Source organism: Lynx rufus, unplaced genomic scaffold (genome assembly GCF_022079265.1).
Source record: "Lynx rufus isolate CCGP_SWC_20201006 ecotype Redwood Valley unplaced genomic scaffold, mLynRuf1.p SCAF_13, whole genome shotgun sequence".
Lineage (NCBI taxonomy): Eukaryota > Metazoa > Chordata > Mammalia > Carnivora > Felidae > Lynx > Lynx rufus.
This window is the reverse complement of record NW_025814827.1, coordinates 43,780,347-43,806,714: the sequence shown is the minus strand read 5'-3', so window position 1 is coordinate 43,806,714 and position 26,368 is coordinate 43,780,347. Positions and strand designations below refer to the sequence as shown.

The 26,368-nt window shown below is 41.3% G+C and overlaps 2 protein-coding genes across 3 annotated transcripts in view; both read left to right on the top strand.

Moving 5' to 3' along the window:
- The first annotated feature begins 47 nt into the window (after positions 1-47).
- On the top strand, positions 48-16,098 carry RAB2B (RAB2B, member RAS oncogene family). 2 transcript variants are annotated; one of them, XM_047075421.1, is made up of 8 exons: positions 48-318; positions 545-616; positions 3,376-3,443; positions 8,577-8,659; positions 8,872-8,964; positions 12,863-12,974; positions 13,537-13,605; positions 14,451-16,098. In XM_047075421.1, the coding sequence occupies exons 1-8, from the start codon at positions 273-275 to the stop codon at positions 14,556-14,558; spliced, it is 651 nt and encodes a 216-aa protein (XP_046931377.1). In that variant the 5' UTR covers positions 48-272; the 3' UTR covers positions 14,559-16,098. The 2 variants fall into 2 exon arrangements, with proteins under 2 accessions (XP_046931377.1, XP_046931378.1); XM_047075422.1 differs by lacking the exons at positions 48-318; positions 545-616 and adding an exon at positions 683-1,049.
- Positions 16,099-19,597: 3,499 nt separating this feature from the next.
- CHD8 (chromodomain helicase DNA binding protein 8) overlaps positions 19,598-26,368 on the top strand; it is a 62,059-nt gene continuing 55,288 nt past the window's right edge. Inside the window, exon 1 of the mRNA XM_047075416.1 lies at positions 19,598-19,657. The gene's annotated coding sequence lies outside the window, so the exon portion shown is untranslated. The remainder of the gene's footprint in view (positions 19,658-26,368) is intronic.

Genomic DNA, 26,368 nt, shown 5'->3' with positions numbered 1-26,368 from the left:
CGAGTCGCGCCGGGAAGGCGGAGCGGACGGAAAGGATAGCTACCGCCCCCTGGATCTTGGTGGGATAATGGCAAGTAGAAGTTTTAGAGGCGTCCCTGGAGGTGCTGTATGGTTATTACAGTCGCACGGACCGAGAGAGGATTTCAGGGGAGGGCAATAGAGACGTGATCTGGGCTAGAGGGGCCAGAAATCGGTAGATTGAGCGGCTAGAGAGGCCGGAGGTAAGTGGCTGTAGAAGTCGGGCGGACCCGGAATCCAGAGGAAACGGGACCATGACTTATGCTTATCTCTTCAAGTACATCATCATCGGGGACACAGGTGAGCTGCGGGCGACTGCCCTCACGGCTGGGGCGGGGATCCGAAGCTCACAAACCGGGGCGTGGGGCGGGGCTCATTTAGTGGGCTGGGCGATTAAGTGAAGTGCGGGCGGGGGCGGGGCGGCCGGGGGCGGGGCTCGGAGCTCCCCTTCCCCAGCCCCGGACGGCCTGACTCGAGATTGTTCTTGGGACGCGTGAGTCTTAGAACGTGCGTCTTCCTCTTTTAGGTGTGGGGAAGTCATGTCTCCTCCTGCAGTTTACGGACAAGCGGTTCCAGCCTGTCCACGACCTCACAATAGGTAAGTCCATCTACTTGTCCCAGAAGAGAGAACTGAAACCTGACTAGCTGAAGTGGAAAGTTAGCAGCCTTCAGTGTTCGAAGTAAAAAGTTACGTCTTCCTATTTTTAAGCTAGTCCAGAGTTACGTTAAATTAAGAATGACTAACCAAATGCTGATAAATGGGGAGTAGTGTAATGGGGAGTAAATAATTGAAAGGTGACTTAAGAGATGGGCATGAGGTATGGATTCATTGCTGTAGGATTCCCCCCACAAATATGTTTATGAAGAATTCCACGGAAACTTAACTACCTATTAAAAAACCGACCTTGTTTTGTGATAAACTAGTGCTAACCTCACGTATGTTTTTCAAAGTAGTCACCAACATACAGATTTTTGTGTGTTGGAGAGGAAGAAGTAAATTTGAAGAACCATCCCAGACTTAGAGTTAAAAGGTAGGTGAAACTAAAAACTTTTAAACAAAAGAGTGTAGTAGAGTTCCAGAATCACAGTGGTGATCATGGGAAGCGTAAATGTCCGCTGCACATTTGTGTTAAGATAGGGCCCGCTGGCATAATCTACATTAACCCTACCCCAGATGAGGAATATATATGAAACTAACCTTCTTGCCATGCAAATACAGTTTCTGAGTAAAATCCCTAACTCCCGTTTTTATCATATTGCTACTTTTCAAATCCCACCTTATTGACATCTGAAGCTACTTCTGCTCCCAAATGCCCTGTTCAGAGCCAAATAACTCATGGAGTCAGAAAAGGATTTAGAGGATAACATCAACAGGAAAATATCTTTGTATGTTAATATGAAGTGAACAGCCACACTGTAATAGGTGCTAATGATACAGTGCTTAACCAGGCAAACATTGTGCCTGCCCGTAAGTAGTTTATAGTCTTCTGATGTAGGAGGTGGGGCTGGGGACAGATACTGATAAGTAAATTCCTATGGCAAATGGGGAGGAGAATCTGCACTTTGATCTGGAAAGGCTGAAAATGGAATGAACAGAGTTAGCCAGGCAAAGGGCTTGTCAAGATGGAAAAGTGGTCAGAGCAAGAGGGAATATCATTTGCTCAGGAATGGCAGAGATCAGGCTATCTTTGGAAAACTGAAAGGAATTTAATATGGCTGCAGCATGAAGTTTAAAGTGGACACTGGCAAAAAATAAAGCTAGAGAATGTATTAAAGACCATGTTTTGAAACAGCTGAAGGTAATGACATTTTAAAATGGAGGAATGACGTGATCAGGTTTTTGCTAGAGTCATACATAGGCTCTGTTTCTTTCCGAATTCAGTCTTGTATACCAAGGTAAGGCAGTTGGATAGAAAATATGTGCAAAATACAAGGATCTCTGAGTGCATAACTGGGGGAAGTTGCATAAAAGTCAAGTTTTATTTTTTAATTCTTCGCCATTGAAATTCCATTCTATTGTACAGAAAGAAAAAAAATCGTGACTTTTTTCAGTAACTATCACTGTGTGTGATGAGACAGTCTAGAGTAGTAGGAAACATTTTTTACATCTTTTTTTTTTTTATGTTTATTTTTGGGAGACAGAGTGGGGGAGGGGCAGAGAGAGAGGGAGACACAGAATCTGAAGCAGGCTCCAGGCTCTGAGCTGACAGCACAGAGCCGGACACATGGCTTGAACCCATGAAACGTGGGATCGTGACCTGGGCTGAAGTTGGATGCTCAACCGACTGAGTCATGCAGGCGACCCTATATCTTTCTTTTGTTTGCAGCATCTTAGAGTTGAGAGAGATACTCCAGATAGTACTGTGCATGGGGCCAGTGAATAGACACCTATCAGCCTTTTAGCAGATCCTAAATTAGTGCTCTTTCTTACTTGGAAATCAGAATTCTCTAGTAAAGTACTATATAAAAATAGAAAATAGGACAAATTGTCTGACTTACAATCAAGTATTTTCAGTGTGAACGACCTTCGATTTTAAGTTTTGTTCTGACATTACTTGAAAGAAGATGAATGCTGGGACAACTGGCTCAGTCAGTTAAGTGTCTGACTTCAGCTCAAGTCATGGTTTCACGGTTCATGAGTTCGAGCCCTGTGTTGGGCTCTGTGCTGACAGCTCAGAGCCTAGAGCCTGCTTCGGATTCTGTGTGTTCCTCTCTCTGCCCCTCCCCCACTTACACTCTCTCAAAAATAAACATCGGGGAAGAAAAAAAAGGTGAATACCAGGTAAGCCAAAACCTTTATCCAGACTGTCGGTTTCTGTACTATGAGGAAAGCTATTTTCTGGTGAACTTTGGGAATTATTGGAGATCTGAAATGTATCACTCTTGAGAACCTATTTCTTAGGTGGGCTCTTTTCTCAAACAAAAAATTACAGAATTGCAAAAATACTGGAAATACTGGACTAGAGAGTGAGAAAATGTTAGGAAATATATATTTTTTTAATTTTAACATATTTGTTTTAAAAAGTCGGAAAATTAAACACTACTAATCAAATTTAAGTGTTCATATTACTAAAAATTTATTCACTTTTTCTACTTGACTTCTTAATTAGTGGTATCTCCACATCTGCCTTTTGGTTACATTCCTGAGGTTATTATCATCTGGAACACGGTTTTTAATTCTGAAAGGAAAATGGAAACTCAAGGAACACAAAATTAACTGTAGCAAATAGCGGTAATGGGTTTAGTGGTACTGAGGGCAGACAGAGGATGAGTCACCTCACTGGGGAAGAACACGAACCTCTCAATGTGGGTGATGTTCATGAAAATCACATTCTTTCTTTTGCTCTTCACTGACAGGTGTCGAGTTTGGGGCCCGTATGGTCAACATTGATGGAAAACAAATCAAGCTGCAAATCTGGGATACGGTGAGAGAGAACAGGATAACTCAGTCCCTGACTAAGATCCAAACAACAGTAAAGGCTGATGCCCCGGGGCAGAGGACTAGAGAGGGGCTGATGGTGGAGTTGAGAGTAGGGAAAGAGTTTTCACTTTCATTTGTTACAGTTATGAATTCTGAATGCCTGTCTTTGTGTTTTTGTTTTAAATTGCCCAAGTAATGTATTTGTCCTAGTAAAATTAAAAGCTGTAGAGTAAAATGTGAATGTCCCCTTTACACACACAAACCTCTTCTTCCTTCCAATCCTGGTTTCTGCCTTACCAGAATAAACCAGTATGAATGCTTCAGTGCTTGTACTTTCAGACTTGTTCTGTGTGTTCAGATACATAAACATACACAAATCTGTGGTGGTGGTTTTGTTTTTGTTGTACATGCATAGAATCACGGCAAAGTAGACCTAGCTGTGGGAATTAGGTTTTTTGTTTTTTTATTTTTTGGAGAGTGGGGGGAGGGGCAGAGGGAGGGTGGCTCAGAGGGGCAGAGGCGCCTGGGTGGCTTAGTTGGCTAAGTGTCCGACTTCAGCTCAGGTCATGATCTCACAGTTGGTGGATTCAAGCCCCGCATTGGGCTCTGACAGCTCAGAGCCTGGAGCCTGCTTCAGATTCTGTGTCTCCTTCTCTCTCTGCCCCTCACCTACTCTATACTCTGTCTCCATCTCACAAATAAGTAAACATTGGAGCGCCTGGGTAGCTCAGTCGGTTGAGCATCTGACTTCTGCTCAGGTCGTGATCTCACAGCTCGTGAGTTTGAGCTCCATGTCGGGCTCTGTGCTGACAGCTTGGAGCCTGGAGCCTGCTTCAGATTCTGTGTCACCCTCTCTCTCTGCCCCTAACCCACTCATATTCTGTCTCTGTTTCTCAAAAATAAATAAACATCAAAAAAATTTTTTTAAAAACCCAAACATTAAGAAAAAAATTAATACATATAACATACAAAGTATATGTTGATCAACACATTATATATCGGGTGAGACTTCTGATCAACAGTAGGTTATTAGCAGTTAAGGTTTGGAGGAGTCAAAGTTGGAGGAATTTTAATTGCATGGGGGTTAGGCTTCCTAACTCCTGCATTGTTCCAGGGTCAACTGTCAGTTAACTTGCTGCTCTAGGCTCTTTATGCAGAGTCTTTTTCTGGTAGTCTCCAAGGTTGTTACCACTTTTGGATGCACTGATTTATTAGGTGCTTTCAACTAGGATGATGTTCTCTCATACATTATTTGGTTGTATTTGCAAGTATTTTAATAACCTTTTGCCTTTCTGAACAGACTTACATCTCCCCTTAGTGGCTTGCCCTAATTATAGGAACATGAATAACTTTACATCTCTATTAGTGGAAGAACTATCCACATAACTCTAAATCTTCCAAACTTGTTTTTTGGCTAGTTTGTCTCTAGTCTTTTCCTCCCAATTAAGCCTAAGAGATATTATTCTATGTTTTTTATTAAGGTTAAGTTCATATATTTCTTAAGCAGCTGTCACTTGTTCTCTGCTTTCTTTTATTGTTGTGACCCAGGGGTTTGTTGTCACTATTAACTGAAACGGGTATGTTGCAACTCTCCTTTTATTATCTCCTGGTTTTTATATTTCCCACAAAGATTTGACCTCCTAAAGAGGCCACAGGACAAATTCTGAGGAGGTCACAAAGAATGAAACCTATAGATGTCAAGACTGGTAGTCCTTTTAACTTAAACCTTTACCATTTCAAGAAATGGATGTTTTCATGCCAGGAGACCCAATAGCTGACAGCGGTATGGTCACGGTTAAGAGAATGTCAAAGTGTTGGCTTGCTGGCTTTTGTGTTTTTTTTGCTTTTTTTTTTTTCCCTTACCTGGTATAACGTGAGACGTATTGGATCATAAAATAAGAAAGTTGAGAGCCACTGCTCTGTTGACAGGCTCCTCAAGGACCATATGGCCTGATGATGCAACTGGCCTTATTTCTGTTCCCTTTTAATAATTGTTTTGAGATTGAACTAATCTTTGTTGAATCATAAAAAGATACCAGGTTTCAGCATACTGGGGTTTTCTGTTTGAAATTTCTAAGAGATTCTTGCCTATAAGGTGATGTGTTTCTTGTCTGCTACTCTGGGTAAGTCTGATCATTTCTCCCTTGTCAGCCCTGATCTTCTCATTGCTTACCCACCTTGGTTTCCCACTTTGTTGACCTCATTCTCTCACTCCCAAAGCCATCCTACATGAAAATATTCAGGGATTACTATGAAGGGTATTTTTTAAAGAGATCAGGTTATCCAGAGTTTTTTGTTGTCACTGTTCTGGTAATTGGTAAGGATTTAGAGAGCCATAGGACTTTTTTTTTTTTTTTTTTTTTTTGGTAGGCTCTACGCTCAACTTGGAGCTTGAACTCATGACCCTGAGATCAAGAGTTATATGTTACACCAAATAAACCAGCCAGATGCACCTAGAAAACCATATTACTTTTTATCTTCTTTCATTCTGTACATAGAGTTGCCCAAATAACTCATGCTAACTGAAGAGAGACATTGTACTGTAGTTAGTATAAAATACTCGTCAATCCTGAATTCACTTGTATTTTACTTTAGAATGTATTTTGATTTTTAGGAAATGGGCCTATCTGACTTTGTAGGAATTGATACTTCAAACTACAGTTGACCCTTAAACAACATGTGGGTTAGGGGTATTAACCCCCATATAGTCGAAAATCTGTGTATAACTTTTGACCCCCCCCCAAAAAAAAAACACTTAAGTACTAAAAACATCTGACCAGAGGCTTACCCATAACGTAAGTAGTCAATTAAAACATGCTTTGTGTGTTAGATGTATTATATACTGTTCCTTTTAATAAAGTAAACTAGAGAAAAGAAAATGTTATTAAGAAAATTATAAGGGAGAAAAATGCATTTACAGTGCTGTGCTGGTAAAAAAAAAATTTAATTCTTTGCTGTTCTTTGCCCCATCTTAATCCTTTGCTCCTTTAGATGTTTTTAATGGGGTTGGACAAAGAGAACCTCAAACCAATGCAGACAGCCCAAATTGAGCCACTCACTCTTTCTAGCTTATTGTCTCAACAAAGGTTCATAAACTGGACTGAGATGAAAAAGTAAAGGGATATGGTTTTAAACAGCATTTTCTGATGAGCCCCTGGAAGTATTTTTAGCTGCTGAAGTTAAATGCTGCCATGTGCTTCAATTATCACATAGGCCTGCCTCAAGCTTTCCCTTTTAGTTCCTAGAAGGCCACAGGGACGAAGGGGCCTTTCAACAATAGCGGAAGAGGAGAAAAAGTAAGGTAAAATCAAAATGGGAATCAGACAATTTAAGACCTAAAACTATTAGGGACTAAATAAAATGTTAAGTGAGCTCTTGCAGAGAAAAAGTATGTTTTACATCTTAAAAGTATTGTTAATATTACCAACAAAACTCTTTAGAATTATTTTTGATTTGGGTGTTCTAACAGGCATACAACTCACTAAAACATTTGTATGATTCGTGTGAAAACAGAGTCTCTTATTGTGGGAAATGTAACCTTAGAATTAACATACTGGAACTCTCTTCTCAGTTCAAACCCATGTGTTTAGATTGTATGATATAATGGCTAGGAGAGCAAAGTTTTATGCTAGGATGCCCTAATATCCTAAGTTTAAATATGGATTCAGTATTTATAGATTTTATAACTTTTGACCAGTTACCGTTCTGAGCCTGAATTTCCCCGTTTGTATTATTATTAGCATTCCTTGTTATTGTCAGTATACTATGAGAAAGCCATTTTTTCCTCATCTCACATTTTAGTTTTCCCATCTTTAAAATATGAATAGTAGTCTTTCTTCCTAACCTTTATGTAGGGATATGAGGATAAATGATTTCAAGAATGTGAACATTTTCTTTTTTAAGGATTTATTTATTTCAGTAATCTTTACACCCATTATGGGGATTGAACTCACCACCCCAAGATCAAGAGTTGGATGCTCTACTGACTGAGCCAGCCCAAGAATGTGAAGACTTTTCTAATAGGACAGGTTAAATACCAGGATATTATTAATAATAAAATAGTTATTTAAGAGATGCTTTTGCTTTCTCTGAGGGGAAAAAAATACAACTATTCCATCAAGAAAGCAGAAGTACCCAGTATATGGGGGCATTAATAAATAGGTCAATTATAAATATCTTGGCCCCTATTGGAAATGAGATTAGAGTGTGAATGTTGGGTTTTTTAAGGAAAACTGTCCTGGGCCCTAGGTTTCTTTCCCTGTTTCTGATTCTTATTTGCCTTGACAAGATCCCAGCAGGGGATGTCTTGGTAGTCCTGCCTTTAGTAGTGGAACACAAAATGTCAATTAGGATATGCCGAATTTAAGTGCTTTGTATCTGACCACTTTTCTACACTGACCCATTGGAATGAAACTTCCATTAGACAGGGCATTCTAAGATAAGTTTCTTTTTTACAGATAAAACTTTCTGCAAACAGAAAAGTTAATGTGGTATGTTCAATGTCATGTTGCGATTGAAAATGTTCTTTGAGTTTCTAGTCCTGTTTCCAGTTGTTCTGTCCTATGGGACATTGGAAAATGTATGGGAATGTTTTTTGACGGTCATACTGACCATGGGGTGTTACTGGCATTGAGTGACTGGGAGCCAGGGAAGCTAAACATTCTTTTTTGATGGACAGTGTCACAGGAACAATTGACCCACCCCTAATGTCAACTGCGTTTTCATTGAAAAATGTTAATTTCCCACCTGGACATCCCCCTGGGAAGTCAGGTTTCCTTTCTCTACCTCTCTTAAGAGAAGTTGTTTTAAAAAAATTTTTTTTTAATGTTTATTTTTGAGAGAGAGAGAGCACAAGTGGGGGAGGGGCAGAGAAAGAGAGAGAGGGAGACACAGAATCCAAAGCAGGCTCCAGGCTCTGAGCTGTCAGCACAGAGCCCGGTGCAGGGCTTGAATTCACAAACCATTAGATCATGACCTGCGATCGTGACACTTAACCGACTGAGCCACCCAGGCGCCCTAAGAGAAGTTCTTTCTTAAAATTTAGTCCTTTGTGGTTGACTGGCATGGGATCAAGTAATTTCTCTGGAAATAACCTGATTTTGTTGGGATTTTTTTTGTTGCCGTGTTGGTGGGAAAGGCCGGGCAAGAATCCTTCCGTTCCATCACCCGTTCCTACTACAGGGGCGCAGCTGGAGCCCTGCTAGTGTATGATATCACACGGTGAGTCAGGTCAAGTGGGCGGGAGGGAGACTTTCCCTGATGGCCTCGAAATCTTTTTCTTCTGTATAGACTGATTCTGTTAAGAATGCTAAAGAGGAATGGCTTTTCTAGTATTTTTCTTTACACATGTATTTCCCTCTTTTGCCAAGCGTTTCGGAATTACTTTGGCATTTTGAAATGGGCCTGTGACTTTCTAAACTTTTCTGCTGTAGGCGTGAAACCTTCAACCACCTGACCTCCTGGTTAGAGGATGCCCGGCAACACTCCAGCTCCAACATGGTTATCATGCTGATTGGGAATAAAAGGTGAAATTTTATTTGTAGAAATAATGAGCAGAAGTCATATAAGTGCTCTGTGGATATTAAATCAGTTGGTCCCTAAACTTTTTTGGTTTGTAGCACTCTTAGTAAAAAAAAAAAAAAAAAAATTATTGTAAAATGTACATAATGTAGAATTTACTGTTTTAACCATTTTTAAGTATACAGTTTTGTGGCATTAAGCATATTCACATTGTTTTGCAGCCATCACCACCATTTGAGTCCAGAACCTTTCATCTTCCCATCTGAAACCCTGTACGCGTTAAATGCTAACTGCATTCTCCATCTCACCAGGCCCTGGCAATCACCATTCTGCTTTCTGTCTCCATGAATTTGACTACTCTAGGCATCTCATTTCTGTGGAATCATAATATTTGTCCTTTTGTGACTGGCGTATTTCATTTACCATGATGACCTCAAGGTTCATTCATAATGTAGCATGTGTCAGAATTTCCTTCCTTTTTTTTCCTCTTTTAATTTTATTTATCTTGAGAGAGGGAGAGAGTGGGGGAGAGGCAGAGTGGGGGAGAGGCAGAGAGAGAGGGAGAGAGAGAGAATCCCAGGCAGCTGTCTGCAACTGTCAGTGCAGGGCCCAACGTGGGGGGAACTCGTGAACTGTGAGATCATGACCTGAGCCGAAATTGGACGCTTAACCAACTGTGCCCCCCTCCTTCTTAAGGATGAATGGTACTCTTTTGTGTGTTACTCGCCCCATTTTGTTATTTAGGTGTTGGTAGACACTGGGGTTGCTTCTGTCTTGGCTATTGTGAATAATGCTGCCGTCATGATCAGTATACACATACCTGTTTGGGTCCCTGCTTTCATTTCTTTGAATTACAGAAGTGGAATTGCTGGATCTTATCAAAATTACAGGTTTACTTTTTTGAGGCACTGCCATACTGTTTTTCCTACTTGCTGTACAATTTTATATTCCTACCAGCCACACCCTAGGGTTCCAATTTCTCCACAGCCTCAGCAACACTTTTTATTCTGAGTAAGTTTTCTGTGGCACCCATAGGCCAAAAGAAATGCCCAACGGTTTTGTTATTAAACACATCTAAGCAACATAAGTCTTTTTGTCATTATGACGTGGTGACTTTGAAAATGGAAAACATGAAAGAAAAAATTTTAATTTTATCCTTAAATGTCCATAATTACTTACCAATGACTTGGGTGTGCCTGTCAGGACTGTACAACTTCTCAAAGTTGGAATCAAGATTGGTCATCGCCACTCTCATTTTCTGTTCCAAATTGATTTTGTACTTTTTTATCACAGCAGCTGCCAAAAACTGAGGTTATACAAACACAGGCAAATGTTGAACGGGATCTATTGTGATGTGACAGCGACATCGCAAACTGTCTTAGGCTTGTAATTCATGTGGTGTTCTGACGGCAAGTGTTAACTGTTTCCCAAGAAAATTTATTTGCTTCTTTAAGTTGTTTATTTTTGAGAAAGAGAGAGAGCATGAGCAGGGGAGGGGCGGCGGAGGGAGAAGATCCAAAGCAGGCTCTGCGCTGACAGCAGAGAGCCTGATGTGGGGCTCCAACTCAAAACTTGAGATCAGGACCTGAGCCGAAGTCAGATGCTTACCAACCCAGGTGCCCCACCCTTGAAAATTCAAAGTATCCTGTGGCACCCTTATGAGTTCATAGTAATGCCTAGAGTGCAGCATTTGAGAACTGTGGCCACAGACTAATTGTGCTAATTTATTGGAACTATGTTTTAGATGTCTATTCGCCAGACCCTGAGTGTATAAGGTGAGAAAAAAGAGAGTCACGCCAGTGGCCTTTTGGAGCTTATAGTCTAGTGGAGACATAAATATTAAATATAGAAGGATTTGTATCTAATTACAAATTGTGAGAAATGCAGTGAAGGAAGAAAAAGGTGCTATAGAAGAGAATGACAGGGTACCTATTTTTAATTAAGGGTGACAGTTAAGCCAGAATCTGAAGAACAGGTAAGAGTTCAGTGGGCAAAGTTTAAAAAAAGAAAAAGGTATCAGGGAGAACAAACTTAAAGCCTTGAACTGGGAAGAACCTTAGCAAGGTTATGGTATTGAAAGAAGTTAGGTATTGAAAGAAGTTAAGCGTCCAACTTCGGCTCAGGTCATGAGCTCATAGTTCGTGGTTTTGGGCTCCACATCAGGCTCTGTGCTGACAGCTCGGAGCCTGGAGCCTGTTTCAGACTCTGTGTCTCCCTCTTTCTCTGCCCCTCCCCACTCCCTTCTGTCTGTCTCTCTCTCAAAAATAAACATTAAAAATAAAAAAAAAGTATGGTTGGGGTGAATCAGGGGGAATGTTGCAAGGTGGGATTGGGAAGGTAGGCAGGAGCCAGGTCTCGTAGCTCTTTCAGGCCTTAGGAAGCAGTGTGGATTTTATTCTAAACACAGTAGGAAGCTTTTAAGAGTTGTCAGCAGAGATGTGGCTTGATTAGATTTTAAAAGCTCCCTCGAGGGGTTGAAGTGGGAGGTCAGTTTCAGTAGTCCAAATGAGAATGGTGGCGGGAACTCAGGTGGTGACACCAGGATGGCGTTAAGGTACAGTTTGGAAGTTCCTCACTTTGGGAACGATTGGGTATTTGGAGTGAAGAAGGAAAAGCTGTTAAAATAATGTCTTGTGGGGTGCCCAGGTAGCTCAGTCAGCTAAGTCTCTGGCTCTTGATTTCGGCTCAGGTCATGATCTCATGGTTGGTGGGATCGAGCCCCTCATTCAGGCTCCTCGCTGACGGCGGGGAGCCTGCTTGGGATTCTCTCTCTCTCTCCCTCTCTGTCTCTCCATTTCTCTCTACCCCTCCCCTGCTCTTGTGGGTGCGTGCTCTATCTCAAAATAAATAAGCATTAAAAAATAATAACATCTTGGTTTTAGCTTGTGCCCGGTATGGAGATGTAGAAGCCTGGGGCGGAAGCAGTTTGGGAAAAAAGAGGGAAAAGATCAAGTTCTATTTTGATTTATGTTTGAGGTGCCTTTTACACATCAGACTGGAAACGAAGAACTGACAAGTGGATAACAGGTCTGGAGCTTAGAGGCGTGTCTGGGCTAGAGGTGGACGTTTAGATGGATAGTTCTTCCCTGGTCTTCACACAGCTGGTGAATGATAAATACGCAGTTGGTAGATTTGTTGTTCTTCACTGGACTTACTCCTTGATTTCTTTTCATGGTTGGAAAACTGGAAACCTCCGAAATGCAAATTTCCAGTTAGAAAAATGACAGTCACACAACCCGTCCTTACCTTATCTGCAGCCTTTTGTCCTGTCTTGTCAGAAGGTCTTTCCATGCCACTTAATTGCTTTTCTCAGTCCATGGCTCCACCTTCTTCCCCCTCATATCACCTAATTTTATACATCTCATTTTTCTCTGAATCTTTTATTTTTGTGGTGGTAAACTGCTATTACATATGTTAACAGTGAGACTAGTGAGAATTAAGGCAACTGTGTTCTTACTCCTGACACACTTTATTCTTGTGGGTTGATTCTAGTAAAAGAAAAAGACACTGCTATGGGATGGACATCTGTAACTTTACTTTCTAACAACTGCAAGTCCCTTTTCATCTTCTTCCCTTGGCTCTCACTGGATCTCATTCCAAAAAGAAGCATAGGGCACAGGAAGCCTTGAGGAACTATAGGGCTTCCCCTATCCATTTGTAAACCTTTTTCTCTATAATAGAGTAAGGTATTAGTCTCAACCTTACAGTAGCTGTCATGAATTTGAAGAACCATTTTCCAGGAGGCTACAGAAATCATTAACCCCGTACAAGAGAATGTCCTATAGGATATGCATTCGTGACGTATTAACTGGTGGTTGAAGGATTCTAACTAGGATTCTTTTAAAATAAGAGTTTCTTCTTTCACTTGGATCTTTTTTGAGTTTTCTCCTCAACTTCTTGCAGTGACTTAGAGTCCCGTAGGGATGTGAAGAGAGAAGAAGGAGAGGCCTTTGCCCGGGAGCATGGACTTATCTTCATGGAAACTTCAGCCAAAACAGCCTGCAATGTTGAAGAGGTACTGCTTGGGGAAAAGTAGGGAAGACTTTTCAGAGATGACACCGTATCTTTATCCTTTTATTCAGAATTCTCTTTTAGAAGACATAAGTAAAGGAAGGATGTCTTGTGGTCACAGTGATCATTTATCTCCCTTTAAGGGAATTGTTGCATTTTTTGGGCCTTGATTCCTACGGTTTAACTTTTGCCTTGGGTAACATTAATAAGTGGATTAGATTCCACATTACTTGTAAATATTTTAGTTGGAGGGTCTAATGGGTTCTATTGTAGTTATTCTGAAGCCTGCTACTGACTATCTTTAGTAACTAATTGAGAACAGAGCATGTTTTATTTGGAGAAGGTGCCAATCTAGGAACATCTTGGGTTAGTATCAAAATACTATATATTCAGTCCCTTTTTTCATTTTGAAATAGAGACTTTGGGGGACCTTCTGTATTTTTACTCTGGTCTCTTAATGGTTCCTAATTCACCTTAGAAATCCAAATAGGAATAATACTTGCATTTGTTTTTCTTAATTTTCTACCTAAACTTGACCCTAATAATACGATTTATGTTTCCTTTAGGCCTTCATTAACACAGCCAAAGAAATATATAGGAAGATCCAGCAGGGTTTATTTGATGTTCACAATGAGGTGAGAATGGGTGGGGAACCGACAGTTAACTTTGCTTTCTGTTGAAGAGGACAAGAAACCCCCCTAGAATGTAAGCATTTCCTTTCTAACATCATGTTATTTGAAGCTATGCCAGTTCATACTTTATCTTTTTTATATATGGACACAAAAACCTGTCATCATTTTCTCTTTTTTAAAGAGGTTATTAGTTGGCAATCTAAAAGGTTATACTATAGTACAGGAGGTTTTCTTTGCAACCTCAGTTTTTAGCATCCTAGAGTTTAGGGGTGGTGTAATTCCTAACTGCTCAACAGAGCCATTTCTATAAAGCAAATTCTGGGGCAAAACAAAAAGAATTCTATGCTAACATCACTCTTTGCCTCCTCCTACTCTTACCTGATCTCATCCTGATTCTGCACATGGCTGTGAAACCCAAGTAGAACAGTCTCCTTAAAAATGGGCACAAGGGTCACTTGTTACCTGAGCTGGTCATCACATCTTTATTGTTGACAGTTATTGTTCCACAACAGTCTGCCTAGGGCATATGGTTAACAGCTAAAGCCATATCTGCTTCTAGAAAATGTCATTAATGATTTTTCTTTTTGTGCCTCTTCTTTCTCCCATTTACTTTATTATTATTTTTTTTTGTTTCAAGTTTTTATTGAAAGTCGAATTAACATACAGTGTAATATTGGTTTCAAGAGTAGAATTTAGTGATTCCTCACTTACATACAACACCCAGTGCTCATCAAAACAAGGTGCCCTCCTTAATGCCCATCACCCATTTAGCTCAGCCCCCCCACCCACCTTTCTCTCCAATGTACTTTAGCACTGAGGTGGGAACTCTTGCCTCTTTTCTTTTCCAGGCAAATGGCATCAAGATTGGTCCTCAGCAGTGTATTTCAACGTCAGTGGGACCCAGCGCCTCCCAGCGGAGCTCTAGTGAAATAGGGTCCAACTCTGGCTGCTGCTGAATATCTGGCCTGGACTCTTTTTTTCCTTCCTGGAACAGCTTCAGATCAATAGGCTTTAAAGAAAGAGGTCTTAACTTGCTTTGGCTGAGAAAAGCCTCTTTTCAAGGTGTGATGTTTTGCCTTCCCACTTTAAGACCAGGGAAGAATTTGGGCCCTTACTGACCTGTCCTTCTTCAGGGACGTGAGCATTCCCTATAGATTAGGGCTCTTCTCATCCTCCTATTTTAATTTCTAAAATCTTAGGATCAGAGTCGATTGTCATGGTAGCTGAAAAATAAATTCTTTTGTAAGCATATACAATTTGCTCCCCACCAAGAATTAGTAACAAGGGTTGAAGACATTCTGCTTGAGCACTTGATTTTCCTGGGATCTGACTGGCTGACCTTTGGATGGTGGATCCTCTATCTAGGAATTTTATTGATTGTTTGTACTTGCCACTTTGTCTAAGAGTTCTTGTAGAGGGCACTTCCTTCTGCTTGAACTGCTCAAGGATGCTGAATACTTCACCATCCCATTGCTAGTTTCTCTGTCTCGGAGTTAACTACAAAACTTTGGGGAGAGCAGTGGAGTTGCTCCTGGACCTGTGGCTACTTATTATTATTACCTAAAGAAAACCTCTTTCCCCATTTGTTTTGTTTTAGGGACCGGACCTAACACTACAGTGTCTTTCACCAAATTAAACCCTTACTGTTTCATCACACTTCTTAATGAGACCTATTTAGACTTTCTACTCTAATCAAGCTAATCTGCTTACTGGACATGACATATATACTTCCACTTATATGCCTTTGCACATGCCCTACTCTCTGCTAACATACTCAGTCCAAAAATTTTTCCTTCAGAAAGCCTTCTTTGGCCTAGGGACTTCTAAATGATTATTGACGCAGTACCCTATGAGCTTTTGTATGTTGTTTACTCATTTGTATATTTATTTATATTTATGTTACTTTGTAAATTTGTTTTGTAGTTGTTTTCTGTGTGGAATCTGTCTCCTATGTAGGTTGTAAGCTCCCTGAGAGCAGGAACCATGTTATCCCTTTACTTTTGTAAACCACACCCTCCACTATTCCTTCACAATGCCTAGTGCTATTCATTATGTGATCATTGGATTTGACTGACATACTTAAAGAGTTGGAACAGGTTTATTGTAGACTGCAGAGGAAACAAAAGGTCTTACAGTATCTTTCTTAACTATCTCAGTCTCTTCTGGTCTGCCCACCCTGGATTCCATATTGCTCTTCCTGCTTGTCTCTTTCTCCCTTTGCCTCCATTCTATGCAGCATATAGTAAGGCTGTCTGCTTCCACGCAGTCAAATAAGTGGGTACTTCTCTAGCCATTTTTCTTTTCAAGGGCGTATAATACTAAGCTAATCTGCCTTTGCTTCACTCATCAAGCAGCCTTCTGGGTCAGTTTTTGTATCTTTTGCCTTGATGTCCCATTCTCTTCCACAGCACTAGGGTCTCATGAATTTTTCTAATTTTTTTTGTTGTTGACGAATTGTTTCATTATTAAATATATGCATGTATCCAACTGCTCATATTTCATGTGTTCTTTCTGATTTTATCCCAGACATACATAGATACTCTCCTTCTAGGAAATTGTGTCAAAAGTATTGGAAGAAGCCTCCGTGAGATATACTTTTTATTTCTTTTTTTTTTTTAGTTTAAGTTCCAGTTAATCAGTGTAAATTAGTTTCAGTGTGCAGTATAATGATTGAACACTTCCATATATGACCTGGTGCTCCTCACAACTTGCAGATACATTCATTTTATACTGTATGTTGCCCCCAGTGGTAGTAATAATAGTTAACACTACACCTCAGGAAGTTTGAAGACTTTTGACATTTGGGGTAATCTTTTTTTTTTTTTTTTTAAGTTTACTTATTTATTTTGAGAGAAAGTGCCAGTGTGGGAGGGGTGGAGAGGGAGAGGGAGAATCCCAAGCAAGCTCCTGTGCTGTCAGCGTGAAGCCTGAAAGAGGGGCTCAATCCCACCAACCGTGGGATCATGACCTGACCTGACACCAAGAGTCTGAGGCTTACCCACTGAGACACCCAAGTGCCCCTAGGGTAGTGCTTTGCTTATGCTTTTGTTTTGTTTTTAATCCTACCTTGTTCCAAAGGGATTTGAGGCTGTTGAGTTTGAGGCTAGCCAGTCCCCTCACAGTTGAGACAAAACTAAAACCGTGTAGTTTCTGTACAGGAGTTTTTCTTTAGCAGCCAAAAAAAAATCTTCAGTGACTGGGAGGCATCAGAGCATTGGTCAAAGAGCATTCTGTCTAGATCTGTTGCTTTCAGAGTCATCAAAGCATACCATTTTGTTAGTTTGGAGGTGTTTTTTGTTTTTTGTTTTTTTTGAGAGCATGAGCTGGGGAGAGGGACAGAAGAAGAGAGAATTTTTTTTTAATGTATGTTTATTTTTTAATGTTTATTCATTTTTGAGAGACAGTGTGAATGGGGCAGGGGCAGAGAGAGAGGGAGACACAGAATCCAAAGCAGGCTCCAGGATCTGAGGTGTCAGCACAGAGTCTGATGCCGGGCTCGAACCCACGAACCGTGAGATCAGGACCTGAGCCAAAGTCGGACGCTCAATAGACTGAGCCACCCAGGTGTCCCAGAGAGAGAGAGAGAGAGAGAGAGAGAGAGAGAGAGAGAGAGAGAATCTTAAGCAGGCTCAATACTCAGCACAGAGCCTGACACAGGGCTTGATCCCATGACTCTGGGATCTTGACCTGAGTCTCCCATGACTCTGGGATCCTGACCCGAGTGTATATCAAGAGTCACGTGCTCAACTGACTGAGCTGCCCAGGCTCCCTTGGAGCATATCTTTTTAGTTTGAAATCCCACATCCTATTCTGTTATTAAAACCACATGGTTGGGCGGGGTGGAGGGGCGGTGTGCCTGGCTGGTTCAGTGGGAAGAGCATGGGACTCTTGATCTTGGGGTTGTCAGTTCAAGTCCCATGTTGGGTAAAGAGATTACTAAAAAAAAATGAACTTAAGGGGCACCTGGGTGGCTCAGTCGGTTAAGCGTCCGACTTCAGCTCAGGTCATGATCTCATGGTTCGTGGGTTTGAGCCCCGCATCGGGCTCTGTACTGACAGCTCAGAGCCTGGAGCCTGCCTCTGATTCTGTGTCTCCCTCTCTCTCTGCCCTTCCCCTGCTCACGCTGTCTCTCTCTATCTCTCAAAAATAAATAAATGTAAAAAAAAATTTTTTTAAATGAATTTAACCCACTCATAATCTTGTATACTTAGATATTTCACCAATGTAAGGAAAGCATGAGAAAACTACTTGGGCAATGTATTGATCATTGCTGATGTTCAGAGTGAAATGGTCTTGAAGAATTAAAGGAAGTAGATTCCCCAGCCCACACCACCCCCAATGCAAAGAATAGTAGTTAAGAGATAATAAGGGTGTTTGGTTCCTAAAGGCCAGCACCAGAGACACCTTTCTGACTCAGACGGTAGAGGAAGGGACTCTATCTAGGGGTTCTGAGTTCAAGCCCCCACCTTGAGGATAGAGCCTACTTAAAAAGTTAAAAGGGCAGGACCATGGTTAATGTTATTGCAAGCAGTAAATCAAACTACTAGATCATTGCAGATAGTAGAAATTAGTAGAGCGGGCACACCCGTTCCTTTCCATGCCTGTAACTAGTTTGATAGGTTTATTTTGTACCAAATAAGCAGAAGGAACCTATTCGTTTTTATTCCAGAAACATAAAAATTAAGATCATTGCTGTATATGCATTTACAGATGCACACCAATGGCACGGCTGGTATATTGTTTTGGTAAATTCTAATACCTCAAATTGATAATGATAATGGCAGTAAGTAGCCAAGGGGAAATTTGGCCAATGGATTTTGCTCAATATACAGGGAAATGTTTTTGGCCAAGTCTTACCACTCCTGTGGCAAAAAGTATTGCTTTGATTCCTTACTGACCCTGAGTGCCTACTATGTTTGACTATGCAAATATATTATTCCCTGAGAAATTCCTTTTTATGATCTGGAAGGATTCACTTCACTCAATTTCAAAAAGCAAAACCTTCCTGTAGCAAGCTGTAATAGAGATTTAGACTAGGAAACACGGAAGTGTAAGGCCGTCCTCACTAATGGCCTTCCTCACACATAATCTCTTCTGGAAGACCTCTATCATGTGTTCTACTCATATTCACACATTGTTTGAGTCTAGTGATGAATTTGGGGCCCTTAAAAAAAAATTCCTAAATCCTGTTCATTTATAAGAAACTCCCAGTCCCGGATACTGTCAAACTCAAACTGGAAAACTTGTAAGTGAAGCATTAGGATTGGAAGCACCTAGAATAGATACATAGCTTATGTTGGTCTTACGCTGATATTATGAGGAATGAGGTGTCTATAAAGGATTTTCCTAGGACTGGGAAAATCCACTCTCATTCAAAAAATTGACTTTTGTTGCTGCTGTGATTTTGGTAAGATCTCTTCACTCCTATGAGAGGGGGGTGGTGGTTGCCTCCAACTACACTAAGTCCTCTTCCAGCCCATGGTGACTGGGGACATTCTGGTTATATGAAGTATGTGAGGGCTGGACCTAAGTAGTTCGACGGAACTCCGGAAAGGGCTTCAAATTCCTTAAGCACTCCTTCCTCTTCCCCGTCCCCAAGGCACCGGCCCGATTCAAGATGGCTTCCCTGAGACAGGTAACTAAATGTTTTAGTTTAGAGCGCCCCCACCGGCGGGGGTCAAAAAAAAAAAAAAAAAAAAAAAAAGATACCGAGAGGCCTGAACGCCTGTGAACTGAGCAGTCAGAGGCAAGCTGCCGCCAGATTTTATTTTCAATCAGGCATATCTGTGGTTGCCTACGTACCCTTCTCAGCCTTTTAGGACCTCCCACCCTCCAGAGACTTCCTGGATGGCCCTCACACTACCTTGCTGGAAGAGGCCGGGCGTCAGCCCTACCATTGGTGGGTGGGAGCGGAGGTGGGAGGAGCCGAGGGAGAATGGACTACCAGCAAGCTAGATTGAGGCGAGGGCTGGCCATGCTCCGCCGGAAGGCGCCTTGTTCTCCGAAAGGGTGAGTTGAAACGCTGGCTGGAAAGGAAGCACCAGGACTTGTTCAGGTAGGCTTCCCGCTCATGCCTGCTCACCAGTGCTGGTCCAAGAGTCTTTGCAAAACTAAAGCTCTTAGAATTGGTTTCCATAACTCATCCTCCTCCTCGCTCCCCCGCTCCTTGCCCGTCCCCCAGTTGTGAGGGATCAGGTGCTGGGTGATGCTCTGGACTGAACCATTCTCCTTTGTGAAAGGCCGGGGGAGAGGGCGGCTGCTGGGCCGCGGGGCCCCAGCCGGGCCAAGCCGCGAAAGGGGGCTGCCCCGCCGCTGTGGGGTTTTTAGGGCTTGTCATTGCATTACAGGGCGTGGTGTCGATTTGGGGCAGCTCCTTGTTCTGCTTGCCCCTTTAGCGGAGAGAAAACTCCCCGGCTCCGTTTGGTTATTCCATACTTTGGACTCAGAAGTGGGAGATTAGGGTTTTTTGTGTTTTTTTTTCTTTTTTGTCTGCTTTTTTGTATTTTAGTAACAAAAGTGGGTAGGAAAGCTTAGGGCGAGCGTGTGCATATTGTTATACATTATTAGGTGTAATTTCGTGGGTCTCTGGGAGGGCAGATCGGGTTTTTGGAGAGTATTTAGAGATGGTGGGAAGAGAGGAGCTCAAGCCTTGGCGTCTCCATTGACAGGTCTGCAGAGCTTACTGGTCTTCTGTTGCATTATGTAAACTCTTCACTAGCAGAAGACCCCTCCCCCTGCCTCGGAGCGAATGCAATTTCTTTATTTACCTGTCTCTAGTGTCGCAGGAAATATTCCAGCCATTGCAGCAACTGTGCAAGTGCGGCGGCTCTTGCCCTTAAGGGACAGTCGTGAAGTGATTAAGGTCTTCACAGAGGTGTATAGTGGGGGTGTCTAGATGGACCAATCTCTTTTCAATGACTGAGCATAGTGAGCTAGGGGTCGAAGACTTAGAACTCGATGTCTTGTCCTAGTGGAACGCCCCACGTTGAAGCCACAGGAGCTGCATTATTGGTAACTACTGCATCCTACTCTCACACTAGCATCCACAGATTACTTACTCTTCACGTTGTTCCGAGCCTTTGAGTTCAGTCAGGGATTCTCTAACAGGGTTATCCTTAGAATCGGCTGAGGCCCTATCTGGTGTGGGACACGGTGGATGGTAGAGGGGGAGTTTCGGATTTGAGTAAGTTCCTGTGTTAGTTAATTAGATCATGCCTCTGCTTAGGAATTTCTTTTGTAGTGGTCACCAAATAGCTTTCAGAACAAATTGTGGTGTTTTGGACTTATCCCACCTCTTAAAAGAGAGTTATGATAAAACATTTTCTACTTAAGAAGACCTGGGTTACAAGAGTGGCACACAAGTGGGTCTGCAAGGCATGATGAAGGACATTGGCCCAAAGAGAGGGTGGGCGAGTGTGACGGGACAGGCCTGGGGGAAGGGTTAAAACTGAAGTGGTGAAGGAGTAATGGATGGAATCAGGGATTTGATGGAGCAGTGTAGGGGTACTTGCACAGTTCACACACCTTCCCCATGTTTGATCTATCCTGTGCGTCTGGCCTTTTGATTTTGTCAGTTTGGAAACTGACATGGATAGAAAATGATAGAAAGGGAGAGAAATCTACCGAGCTGATTGTGAATCACCAGGAAACAGACCTTGTATTTTCTGGGACAGTCTTCTCTACAGCACCACCAGGTGATGAGGTGGAAGAATCTTGGCATTGTGGTCACCACCACTGCAGGGTTTAGTTATAACAGGAAAAAACTTGACATTTTATTTGAAGAATCTGATAGTGATAGGTAAGATAGAGTTCTGATAGGTTAGGTAGGATGGTGAGGGGGAATCAGTCTTTCAGAGAAACTAATGTACCCATCTCCTTTGAAAAGGGTGAGATGTTTTTAACCTAAACTACCACTTAAGATTAATTTGTGGTGCCAAGAACTAACTGTATTTGCTTACTGAAAGAATGAGATTTGATATTCTCATCTGTGGAAGGACTGTAACATTTTAACATAGCATGGAGATAAATGTTTATGCTTTGAAGATACTGTTTGTCCACTGCCTTGCAAGAGTTAAATTGTCTTCTAAGCCTACATTGAGCCTGATACCTGGGGAATAAACAAGACAAATATTTTCTGGCTCCTCCACCCTTACCCCTAGGAGTCACTCTACTTCTGGACTTGCATTTGGGCAAGTCCCTGATCTGTGGTCTTCACGTGACCTACCTTGCCCTACTGTGACTCACCTGTATTTACTGTTTTACCTTAGCAGTCAATTCACTGATATAGTATCATTTCATATTTTACTTGAACTTTTCATTATCTCTTCAGTTGTTTTTTTTAGTCTTTTCCTCACAAAGTTGGTGATCTTCCTTTCATTCTTCTATTATGATTTTGTTCACTTTGCTTTTTGTTTTAATTCACTGATATTGTGCCTTTTTTGCTTATGTCTTGTTGAGACCTTTATTAAAAAAATATTTATTTTTGAGAGAGAGCGAGCGAACGGGGGGCGTGGGGAAGTGCAGAAATAGAGGGGGACAGAAGATCCGAAGCAGGCTCTGCTCTGACAGCAGCGAGCCTGATGCAGGGCTCAAACTCATGAACCATGAGGTCGTGATCTGAGCTGAAGTCAGACATTCAACTGACTGAGTCACCCAGGTGCCCCATTGTTGAAGCCTTTTAAGATATGTAAAGAGACCCTAGTTTTTAAGATGTGTTCTTTTGGTACCTTGTACTCAGTTGTATATTTATAAAACAAAGCTGTTGTATCAACCGTTTATTTTGGCCTAAAGGTTTATTTAATCCTTTATTACATTCTGAATTTTATCCTGGATAACCTTTCCTCACCTTAACCTCTTGTTTTGTTTTGTTTGTGCAAGTGTATCAAGTTGTAATGTAGCTTTTTTTGTGTGTTCTTTCACTCTATTTCATATTGCCTTTAAGATTTTCATTGTATTTATGTTGCAAAGTAAGTCTATGTCTTTGTAGTTACTGGATGTTTTAAATTTAAACTACAAAGTGTGTTAGTCTCCAGATTTCTCATTAAGCTCTTCTGTAGGTAACGCTTCTTTTGCCCTTTTTTTTTTTTTAAATTTTTTTTTTCAACGGTTTTTATTTATTTTTTTGGGACAGAGAGAGACAGAGCATGAACGGGAGAGGGGCAGAGAGAGAGGGAGACACAGAATCGGAAACAGGCTCCAGGCTCCGAGCCATCAGCCCAGAGCCCGACGCGGGGCTCGAACTCACGGACCGCGAGATCGTGACCTGGCTGAAGTCGGACACTTAACCGACTGCGCCACCCAGGCGCCCCTCTTTTGCCCTTTTATGATCCATTACTTTCTATCCTTCACATAGGCTCTTGGTTGTTTAATGTCACATGTAGCATAAGTGGTCAACTTTAAAGTATCTTTTTTTTTAGACTGATATTCTATGCCTTTTATTCAGTTGTTTTTTTAGACTAACTTTAAAATATCTTAATTGTTGCCTTAAGAGTGCAGCAGGAGACTTAAAAAAAAAAAAGCAAGTCATTTTTACCCACCCATGTATGATATAATATAATAAAAAAAAAATCCAGCAACACAAACAGAAAGTAGACTGGCATAGATAATTGTTTTACATTTGTGTTCAGCAGCAATGGATATATTGGAATATATTCCAAGCAGTAGAGCAGCACATGGAATCTAGACAATGTTCTAGCGCCTTCAAATTCTGACTATCCAAGTATATTCTCACTTGTTTGTTTGATAAGAATTTCCAGAGCATCACACTCACTCATAATCAAGTAAATGTACAAAAAGATTTCAAAGACAATTTTAAAAATTAGGGAGCCTGGGTGGCTCAGTCGGTTGAGTATTTGACTTCGGCCGAGGTCATGATCCCGTACTTCATGGGTTTGAGCCCTGTGTTGGACTCTGTGCTGACAGCTCGGAGCTTGGAGCCTGCTTCAGATTCTGTGTCTCCCTCTCTCTCTCTGCTCCTCCCCTGCTTGCACTCTCTCTGTCTCCCTAAAATAAATCAACATTAAAAAAAAGTTTTAGGGGCGCCTGGGTGGCTCAGTCGGTTGAGCGTCTGACTTCAGCTCAGGTCATGATCTCACAGCTTGTGAGTTCGAGCCCCGCGTCGGGCTCTGTGCTGACGGCTCGGAGCCTGGAGCCTGCTTCGAATTCTGTGTCTTCCTCTCTCTGCCCCTAACACACTCATGTTCTGTCTCTGTCTCTCTCAAAGATAAACATTAAAAAAAACAATTAAAAAAAAAAAAAGTTTTAAAAATTACTTATTCTTATGCATAGTTTTTAGGAAAAGATTGGCTTTATCATTGAAAGAATGGAAACATCCCTGAATTATCTCCTCTGTACATTTCCATAGAAATTTATTGTGTATGGCTTCATTTCATTTGGTCTTTTCAAAGTTTATTTCATTTTAAAAAGGTAATTAAATGACATACTACTGAAATTACTACAAAATAATAAGACTGCTTTTTTTTCTCCTCTGTATGTCAGCTACTTAATCCTTTTGTCAGTAGTTCTAATCCTTTTGATAATGTCCCAATATTCTAGTAATTTGTAATTCCATAAAAACACCTTTTTGTTTTGAGAGTCTACATTTCTTCTAAAACTCTGTATCTTTCTGAGAAAGGATATATTAACTGAATTCTTAATTTCATCATTCAGGAGCTGTAAAGTCTTTCAAGTTTCTCAAGTTGTCTCTCATGGTCGTTATAGAAACCTTTGGAATATCCTGCTTTTCATTTTTTTTTTTCTTCCCACGACATACTTTAGGGATACACTACATCTTGGGGATTTATTCCTTTGGGACATGGGTATTCAGAGGTACATTGTCTATTAGTGACATGGGAATTTCATTTTGGTTGTTCTAGAAGAAATCAGTGGTTTCAGTGGTTTAGCTGTCTATTTAGAGCCCAAATCATAACAGAATTTCCTAATAGAACGTAATTTTCACTTTCTGATACAGATATCAGATACACATCAGTAAAACATCTACCTACGTAAACTGATAGGAAGATTTTTCTGGATTTTTATTTTTATTTATTTATTTTTAAATGTCTTTATTTTAAAAAAAATTTTTTAAATGTTTTTATTTATTTTTGAGACAGAGAGAGAGCATGAGCAGGGGAGGGGCAGAGAGAGAGGGAGACACAGAATCTGAAGCAGGCTCCAGGCTCTGAGCTGTCATCACAGAGCCCGACACGGGGCTCAAACTCACAGACTGTGAGATCATGACCTGAGCCGAAGTCAGACACTTAACCGACTGAGCCCCCCAGGCGCCCCTATTTATTTATTTTTGAAAGAGACAGAGTGTGAACGGGGAAGGGGCAGACAGAGAGAAAAAGAGAATTCCAAGCAGGTTCCGGGCTCCTAGCTGTCAGCACAGAGCCTGACGTGGGGCTTGAACTCTCAAACTGCGAGATCATGACCTGAGCTAAAGTTGGAATCTTAACTGACTGAGCCACCCGGATGCCCTGATTTTTCTGGATTTTTAAATAGGGGCTACCAAGTTGCATGAGCATGGACCTTTCATCCGTGTTACATATTTCATTGCTTCTACTCAGTAAAGTTCTTTTTTCCTCTTGTCTGGGGAGTGGAGCATATGAGTCAGCTCTTTATTTATACATCAGTTCTCCTATAAAATGTAGTGCCTGTTTTTCAGGTGTGCCTCCTACTGGGGGGCACCTTCTTCATGAGGCCTTAAGTGTGTGTGTGTGTGTGTGTGTGTGTGCGCGCACACACATATATATAATGGTTGTTTCCATTCACTGCTCTTCTGAAAGTCATGGGAGTCAAAAGTTGAGGCAGTTAGATGGAAGCATGTGAACTACCAAGGGGCAGCCTAGTCAATTGGAGGCTTCTATGTTCCCACCACAGGCATTGTGAAGTAAATGGAGTACTGTGAGAAAGACACTGGCATCATTCCTACAAACACAAAAAATGATTAATTGAATTACCTGAATGTTGCCCTAGACACCAGTGCTGGTTGAAGTCTGTTCCGTGGTTTTAAGGTTAAAGGGCTATATTGCTTTCTCAGAGTCTTTTCATCTCGCCCAGCAGTCCTGCTATTCTAATTGTGAAACTTTTACATCTATTTCAGTATCCTACCATTCTGCTTAGTAGACCAGCACAGCCAAGTCTCTAAGGAGTGATTTTGCTTTGAGAGAAACCTTTAATGGTACTCTTTCAAATTATTGCATAGGGAATAATAAACTCCTTTTCATTTGCCTACTATGTGCCAAACAGTGGACCTTATCTTTTAGTCTTCAGAGGAACCCTGAAATGTGTGTGACGTTAGTAGCTTCATTTTACAGAAGAGGAAAAATAAGACTTAGCGAGGTTAGGTAACTTAGCCAGGAGTGGGACTCTGGTCTGTCCGACTTCAAAACCCCATTCATTAGCCAGCCTCCCCCCCATTGAAAAGTTCAGTGCTGACCCCTGTAAGAGAACTGTCTTTGACCACGATATTAGACAGGTAAGCATTCTGTAGCCTGTTAAAGCTGTACCTTAAGCAGTTGAAGAACCTTTCTTCAAAAATTAATTTTTGTCTTTGTATCTCTGTTAAAAGGGGAAAAAAAAGAATAATAGTTTGTTTCTTTTATTTAACCTAAGTTATTTTAAAGATAAGATATATGAAATACTAAGCTCTACAGAGGAAATTCATTTGGTCAGTCTTCCAGATAACTCCATTTTTTAGCCAATGCAAGTCAAACTAGCTCACTAAATTTTCATCAGTCCCATGTCCCATGAGGTCATTTTTGTG